Source organism: Tasmannia lanceolata, unplaced genomic scaffold (assembly GCF_043159265.1).
Source record: "Tasmannia lanceolata isolate RefF3 unplaced genomic scaffold, GAP_Taslan_0.1 ptg000019l, whole genome shotgun sequence".
Classification (NCBI taxonomy): domain Eukaryota; kingdom Viridiplantae; phylum Streptophyta; class Magnoliopsida; order Canellales; family Winteraceae; genus Tasmannia; species Tasmannia lanceolata.
In genome coordinates this window covers 498,893-507,694 of record NW_027518696.1, presented here as the reverse complement: position 1 = coordinate 507,694, position 8,802 = coordinate 498,893, and the positions used below count along the sequence as shown (strand labels likewise).

The 8,802-nt window shown below is 40.2% G+C and overlaps 1 protein-coding gene across 1 annotated transcript; it reads left to right on the top strand.

The window, feature by feature from the left end:
• Nucleotides 1-5,472: 5,472 nt before the first annotated feature.
• On the top strand, nt 5,473-7,502 carry LOC143853045 (glucan endo-1,3-beta-glucosidase-like). The gene is made up of 2 exons (XM_077362755.1): nt 5,473-5,607; nt 6,378-7,502. The coding sequence occupies exons 1-2, from the start codon at nt 5,592-5,594 to the stop codon at nt 7,325-7,327; spliced, it is 966 nt and encodes a 321-aa protein (XP_077218870.1). The 5' UTR covers nt 5,473-5,591; the 3' UTR covers nt 7,328-7,502.
• The last annotated feature ends 1,300 nt before the right edge of the window (nt 7,503-8,802 follow it).

Below are 8,802 nucleotides of genomic sequence, written 5' to 3'. Positions count from 1 at the left end.
ATAGGGCAAGGAAAAAACTAGAAGAAGAAGATGGATCCTCTTTAATAGGTTTAGGGATGAAAATTGGTTGCCATAATCTGAAACGAACAGGGCCTTACAGATCAGAACATCCAAAGTTCAAAACCCCCAATTTGTTTTCAAGAAACCACCCCAGAAATGATGAAAGATCTGGTGAGAAACCAAAAATGATAAAAATCGAGCAGGAAATCTTTACCGATTATTGGCGAAATCGTCAAATCCGGTGTTTCAGTTCTCTTTTGATAATAGCTGATGTTTTTGTGACAAAGAGGGGAAGCAAGAAGACATAAGACAAATATCTCTGACTGCCGGCAGATGAGACGTATGGAAATCAACTCGTGGTAACGAAGAGATAAGGCTAATGTAAAATATCTCACTCGTTGTAAATTGGGGTACCGAAGGAAATCAAAAACTTGTTTGAGGGTTCAACCTGAAAAAAAAGTTTGCGGGAGAACAAAAATAGCCGATTTTCTCAAGCTGAAGGTTGGGATGGCATAAAATGTAAATATTAATGCTGATGTGTAAATCTCACAAAAAAAAGAAATTCCGTTTTTCTCTAGCTATATAGTAGGAGATCTCTCTCTAATCAAAGTTTTTCCAAAACTGATGAATCCCGTGCAGTTGAAGCGGTGGAATTGAAAGGAAATACTAGTGTCGTTTTTCATCTAATGGCAGGGCGGGGCCCATTAGATGAATGGTCTAACTAAATCAATGTAAGTAGGCCCGGATAAAACAATCTTCTCAAAGCATAGGCACGTGTCACTCTTCGAGTCTGAACACGTGTACCGGCGGATAAATAGCATTTATATCCACCTCTTTCTCCGACCCGAGAAGGAAGCCTTGTCGCACTTTAAATGGCTTTCGTTGCTCTGTTCGTCACCGCCACGAAGCTCGCCGGAGTCATAGTCACTACCATGCCTGAGGAATCAGTAAATGGAATTAACGAATCCGTATGTTCCATCACGACCTTTTCAAACTTATTGTTCTTTTGTGCTTAATTTTCTTCTAGTTTTCTGTTATGAAAGTTATTGATACCACTCTCCTTGACACATCAGTGAAATTTCAGCCTTACACGGCAATGCAAAATTAGAGCTGAATTATTTTTTGATCTTATTTTATTGGTTCTGGACTGAAATTTATTTTATGAATGTTTTGTTCTAGGCCAATTATGCAGCAATAGAGCGATATAAATGGATCATACAGAGGGTTCGTTCATATGGAATGAAGGTGATGCTGACTTTGTTTCATCATTCACTTCCACCCTGGGCTGGAGAATATGGTTGTAGGTGTAACCAACCCGCTATTAAGGATATGGCAGAAAGAAATAATAGAAAAAGAGCTCTAGTATAAAGATCCTCATTGGTGCGTAAGCCAATTGTATACCACCACTGATAAACACTGGAATCCAATGGTCATTGGAATTTCATATATCCTGCCATTCTCCACGAGAATTCTGATTTATTGGCGAAAAGGCGAAGAAATAGATTCATCATCCCATTCCAATATGATCAAGAACGAGAGAAAGAACTAATGCCTCGTTCTGGTAAACGAATTGAGTTCGTATAGGCATTTTGCACTCAGCTATTGAAATAGCTGCTCTGGCTACAGTTTCTGAGACTCCGCCCATTTCATAAAGTATTCGACCCGGGTAGAATCGACAGAATTGAAATGATGAGCAATTGGATTGGAGTAGGTTGGGATACAAAAAAATAAGTATTGTACAAAAAGAGAAAAATAACTAAACTACTTGCCCTTGTGTGATTCCTATTGAAGCATAGACTCGGGGCATGGGTGCAGGGCGGATGATTTCAAAACGGACTCCTCACAAGAAGTTCTGGTCCTGGAGGTATAATATCAATTACTTGGTGTCCATCCGATGCATCAGCTATGGTTATTTCATACCCCCCTTTTTCTTTACGTACTATTATGCTTACTATACCTGCTCATGTAGCATTATAGACTGTAATGTTACTCTTGCTCCCATCGGGATAAATCTGGTCCCTTCCCCTGTTCCCACCTATGTATATAGGGCGGGGGACTGCAAATCCTTTCTCCCCAGTTCAAATCCAGGTGTCGCCTGATCAACAAAAGACTCGGAATCCCTAATCCTGCTAATAGAACTCGAAAAATTCTTGCCCGGCGGAAGCAGAGGCAAAGGGCTAGAGCTGCTGTCGAAGCTCCATCTACAAATGGATAATACTTCGGTGTTAGTGTATACGAGGCGTTGAAGGAGCAATGCCCAATTTCTTGATATATCAAGAGGTTTACGAAGGATTTGAAATAAGGGAAAGAAGTACAATTCAGGTAATATTTCCAAAGGTGTTGCAAATGGATCTGCTGGTTCACCAATCATTGACGGTTCTAGAATTGCTAGGCCTACATTACATGCAATAGTACCTGTCAAAACTATAATTTCTTGACTAATTCGGATTGAAATAACTTAATAATATGTTGGAATTGGAGGCTTCGCCAATACCGATGTTACAGAGGACGGACTCGTAATCGGATCCTAATCTGTTTAGAATAAATCTCCAGTTTGAGATATGACTTCCAATGGCAGCCTGTTAAACTCGAAATTTTTCAAAATGAAGGAATGATGATAAAATGCCTCGATATGAACAGAATAAATCTCCTGATTGAGATATGACTTCCAATGGCTGCCTGTTAAACTCAAAAAATTTCGAAATGAAGGAATGATGATAAAATGCCTCGATATTCTCTTTTCATGCATGTGAAAATTGTGGCGAACACTGCCAATGGCCAACATAGTGGATGAAGCTTGCTCACATATCTGCAATTTGTAATGTTGCGTTTGTCTATAACTCAACACAACTCGATCAGTGTTGTGTACAAAGGCTTGTAAATGCAAGGGGTGTTGTTCAAATACTATAAATATGGCTCACCATATTTCTCTTGAGAAACAGAAAAAACAAACAACATTAGTAAAATCTTTTTTTCAATGCGGCGAGATGAGACACAGACTAGCTCACTCTCTTTAAGGTGAATTTACGCCTCTGCAGAAACTAATTCCGATGCAGCAAATTTCTGAACACAATCATCCCCAAGATACAACATCCTGACGCACCGTTGATCTCTAAGAAACTACACGTTCGAAGATATTCGAACCACGCGAACACTCCGATTGCCGAACAAAAACAAGAAATAAGAAGATGAAACAATAATAGTAAGAAAATAAAAACAGAGAGCCTTTCGTTTCTGATCAATTTCTATATTCTTTTGTGTGTAAAATGTAGATGAAACTTTGTTTTTATAAAGCCAATGTGTCCATTCAATACACCCTTTGATGTGTTAAAAATATTCCTTCAAAACGCCCATTAAGAGAAGATCCGTTTTGTGTACATTACAGATTCAGCAGACGAACAGTCATTTCTCCAACGGACACAATGCAAAACAACGATGAAGTTATATTGGTGTCGGCGGAAGAAACGCGCCCAAAATACCGTAAGAACGTCGAAGTTATTTGTCTAATAACGACGGCGTTCTTCCCTATTATTGTCTAATAACGGCAAAGTTAAGGGTGGATGTAAATGTACAGTAACAAAAAAAAAATAGTTTATAGGAAAGGGAAAAAGCTTCAGGCCACACGCGTGGGCGGCCGGCCCGGGCGGGCGGCGTGTATATATGGTATAGCCAAAAGCCTACTAAGTGCACTTTCAAAAGCAAGGTGGAAGGTTTGTAAATAAAACAAGCTTTTAGAAACATAAGTAAATGGGTTTTTCCGGATTCAGACAATTGATTTCCTGAGAAACCGTGGCATGTGGCTTGTCGATCATTGCTCTCTTTGCCTTAAGGAAGGGGAATCTGTGGACCATTCATGCATTGTTCTTTCACCCGATTGATTTGGAGATGTATCTTTTTGAGGTTTGGAATCAGTTGGGTTTTTCCGAGGTCTATTCGGATGTTGTTACATCAGTGGGGCACCGTGCCTTGGAGAAAAAAAGGAAAAATCTTGTGGGAAGTTTGTTTGATTGCTACTTGGTGGGTTGTTTGGAAGGAAAGAAATTGTAGGATCTTTGAGGGTAAGGCGAAGTCTCCGTATTTTCTGTACATGCGCATTATCGCCTTGGTGATTTCATGGACGAGATGTCTTCAATCGTTTCAATTTGTTTTGGCTTTTGAACTTTGGGAAGGTTGGAGGGAAGTGTGTTTTAGTAGTGAAAGATTGCCTAGCATCGTCCAAAGATGGGAACCGCCTCCTCTTGGTATGTTCAAACTTAATTTTGTTGGTGCTTCTTTTGGTAATCCTGGGCCGGCCGGGGTGGGAGGGTTATGCCGTAATGGCGAGGGCATTGTTCAGTGGGCCTTCTCTGATCCGATTGGTGTATGTGATGCTTCGGAGGCAGAAATTAAGGCGGTATTCTACGGTATCAAGAAAATAAGTGGTGATTGTCTTGACAAGGTTATTATTGATGGGGATTCCTTAAATGTTATCCTATGGCTCAAGGGGGGTGGGAGGGGGGGGGGGTGGCTCCTCCTTGGAGATTCTTGCCGTTCATAGATGAGATCCACGAGATTATATCAGGGTCATGGGCTGTCTTGAAACATGTGAGAAGGGCGGTCAATGAGAAGGTTGATCTGTTAGCCAGGAGGGGTGTGAATAGTGACTCTTTTCAATGGTTTGATTATCTCCCCCCTTGATCAGCCATGTATTGGTCTGTTGAGGTTGTGTATTTTCTGTTTCTGCTATCTTATCTTGTAATTTGTTCCTCGGGCTTCCCTTTCCATTCTAATATAATTCACCATTTCAAAAAAAAAAAAAAAAAAAAAAACATTAGTAAATGCCACTTTTGTATTAAAATACCAAAAGATTTCAGTTTTGTATTAAAGTACCAACAGAGGGCCTAAGTCTATACGCTTGAGATATTTTGTTTCCCCGTGAATACTTCTTCACGGAGAATGATATTTCCACCCCCTTTTGTTTCTCTTTTCATGAAAATAATTTTATTTCCAGAAAAAAAACAAACAAAAGCAGGTGAAATGTAAACATATTCGAAAAAAAAAAAAAAAAAGACAGGTGAAGATTCTCGAAAAGGGAGTGGGAATATCGGTACCATAAAACATGGGAAATGATAAATGCGCCTCTTTTCATCACTTATCACTTGGACACTCATCAATAGTGTATCAATGACTGCAAAGGGGCTAATGTACTTCACGTCAGAAGGAGCAACTGATTTGATTGCCACGTACATTGCAGTTTGGTGTCCCATGTGATGAAAAGGGGCACATTTATCATTTCCCTAAAACATTCCCTATAGGTGTTGTGACGTACATGTATAGATAATAAGATGCTCCTCTATCCGATTGCAAGAACAGAAGGTATATAATTAGAAAAGAGAAGAAATAATTAATAAAGCAAAGGCATCGCATCTCCTTTTTATCAACCTAAAGAATTCTTTTTATCTACGAAATTGACTTGTGACAAGTACAGAGGAGGGTGAAGAGAAATCTAGCATCCTCTTTCCCCTCTATTTAAGGAGAGAGTGCGAAGGGATCGAGGCATCGGCATTTGAGTGAGTGTTAGCACTAGTACTGTGTTTCTCTGCTCTCTCACAATGGCACTTCCTACTGGTATTCCTCTCTCCCTCTATCTCTATTTCCATCTATTTATCTTTCTATAGACTATAGTAAGGTATATTTAAGTCTCATTTCATACACCTAGTCACTAATCTTTTCTTGCAAAAGTCGATCTGCATTTTTTTCTAGTGAGAGGAACATAATATGGGATTTGCTAGGGAACATTGCAGAAGGCATTTCGCCGGCCAACTGTTGCATGAGAGAGCAGCCACCTCATGAATAAGACAAAATCTGTTGCAAAGTTAGCTTATGTGGCTGCTCTCTCATGCAACAGCCGGCTCATGAAGTGCCTTCTGGGATGGTGCCTAACAAATCCCACATAATATATATAGTAATACATGCATGCATGCATGCATACTTACATATGAGGAATGATATTTCCACCCACTTCTAGTTGTCTTTGTTTGAAAAAACCGACTGTATATACGCTCCCTTTATGAACAAAACTTCGCTCCAGTACAGTTAGGAGGAAGTTCCTTCAGTACAAATATGTGGCCAAGTAAAATTATGGCATGTGTTGCTACCCTAAGAAATAGGGGTTAAGGGTTTTTGAGTAAATACAGGCACACGAGTAAATTTGAAGGTACTGAAGGAACTTCCTCCTAACCCTACTGGAGCGAAGTTTTGTTCCCTTTTAACTGCCTTCTCAAAATGAAGTCATTTTTAGGGAAAGGGCAAACAAAAGGTCCTGGAAATATCATTTGTGCGCCTTCACATGCATCTTTACTAACTACTCATTTTCTATATATGTGATGATGATGTAGGCTCTATGATTGGTTTCGTCTATGGAAGAGATGGGAACAACCTGCCACCCGTAACACAAACCATGAAACACTACGAGCAGAACAACATCACTAGAATGTGGCTTCCGAAGCCAACCTTTGAAGTGCTTGATGCCCTCTCCAATACCCAAATCAAAGTCACCATCTGCATTGCAAACTCGGATCTCCGATCACTCGCCACCAATCCTGCGACCGCAAATTCTTGGGTCAAAAAATACATACTTGACTATTGGCCAACCATCAAATACCAATACATTTGTGTTGGGAATGAGGCACTGGCCACTAGAGACTCTGATCACTTGCTTCCAGCCATGATGAACATATTTAGCGCAATCCAAGCAAAGCCCAACACCATGAATAAGATCAAAGTCTCCACCACCCTCGGTATCGCCGATCTCGAGGCCTACGATCCCACTAGTCCACCCTCTACCTGCACCTTCAATGAAAACATCACTGCCAACCTATCACCGATCCTTTCATTCCTCTCCGAAAATGAAACTCCGCTCTTTGTTAACATATTCCCTCACTCGGTCCGTGTTAAAAACCCTCAGCAGCCCGATCTCTCCCATTACTTGTTCACCGCCACTGACCCACTCGTGACGGACGGCGACTATGAGTACAATTATGTGTTTGACTCTGTAGTTGATGGATTCTATTATGCCATGGAAGCAATGAACGTGCGCGATGTGAAAATTATCGTGGGGGCCACTGGATGGCCACGCAGTGGAGGACAGGATGCGTCCAGCATCAATGCTCAGACATACAACTCGAATCTGGTTAAGCATGTTCTGAAAGGGACTCCAAAGTATCCGAGGCGCCTTGAGACTTACATTAGTAGCATGTATGACGAGAACCTCAAGCGTGGGAATGCATGGGAGAAAAACTATGGAGTGTACAGCAAAGATGGGAAACCTCTCTACCCCTTCCCTTAGACAGTTAACAAAGATGGATACTAGTACTACTACTGTCACTAGTAGCAGATGTTATATGCTAGTCTTCTATCTATCTATGCATGTATGGATGTAAGAATAAAAGTGGCTTCCCTGGTGCCCACTTGGAGGCTGTTACACAGATGAGCCTCTCTTTAATAAATATAGCTTATCTTTACTCTGTGTTAGTCATGGTTGCTTTCCTTGACTCAAATCGCTTGAGATTTTTGAGTTGATCTATAATAAGTAATAAAAATACCACCACCCAAAAAAAAGTTACCAAAAAAAAAAAAAAAGAGGTTTTCTTCTTCCTTCGGCTACATAAGCTGGGAAGTGGCACTCTCCACTTTATTAAACAAATCAGAGACGACAATTTTGTACTTGGTACTCTGCTCCTAGTTTAAATAAACACTATGAAACCAGTCCTTGAAACCATTCACTTCCTCTTTCTATCATTTCTAGTTTGGGAGCACTTTGAATCCCTAGAGGAAGTCTCTTCACCGTTATTTTCAGTTTATTAACCACAGAATAAGAGCAAGTTGGTTGAAGTGGAAGCATGCTTCAGGTGTTATGTGCGATCATAAAATCCCTACCAAGTTGAAGGAAAAGTTTTATAAGACAGCTTTGAGGCCAGCCATGCTATACGGCTTAGAATGTTGGACCTCCAAGAAGTAGCATGTGCATAAGATGAGTGTAGCGGAGATGCGAATACTTAGATTGATGTGCGCCACACAAGGTTAGATTAAATTAAAAATGAAGACATCCGTAAAAAGGTGGGGGTGGCACCAATTGAGGAGAAGATGAGAGAGCACCGCTTAAGATGGTTTGGGCATATCCAACGTAGGCTTTTGGATGCTCCAGTGAGAAAAAGTGACTTGTGCCAAGTTGATGGAGTAAAAATAGGGGTAGATCGAAAACAACTTGGGTAGAAACAGTGAGGAAAGACTTGAGGGCTAGGAACATAACAGAGAACTTGACCTCGGATAGGATAGAATGGAAGAAAACAATCCATATAGACGAACGCAACTAGTGTTAGAATTAGTCTTAGTCAATTTGAGCCGAGTAGATTCTTTCACCTTCTTCATAAAAAATTTCTAAAGGATTCATTAGCCGACCCCGACTAGTTTGGGAGAAAGGCTTAGTTGAGTTGAGTTGAGTATTAAACACTTAAAATTGGCAAAATTGATTTCTCACTTAGTTGTTTCAATATATAATGGCACCATAGTCCTTTGTATTTTCCTAATTTGATCTCAAAGACCAATAAGAAATTTGTATTTTCCTAATTTGATCTCAAAGACCAATAAGAAATTGTTGTTATTCAAACAAGTGGGCCCCACCTAAAGCCAAGCTTATCTAAAGCTCTTCTAGAGAACGTGAGAGTCCTCTAGAGTGAGAATCCTGGAGTCCTTTTCTTATTTAATGAGTATCTTGTTTCAGTTGTTTAGAATCAATAGCTATTTTATAGGAGGTTAGGCTTT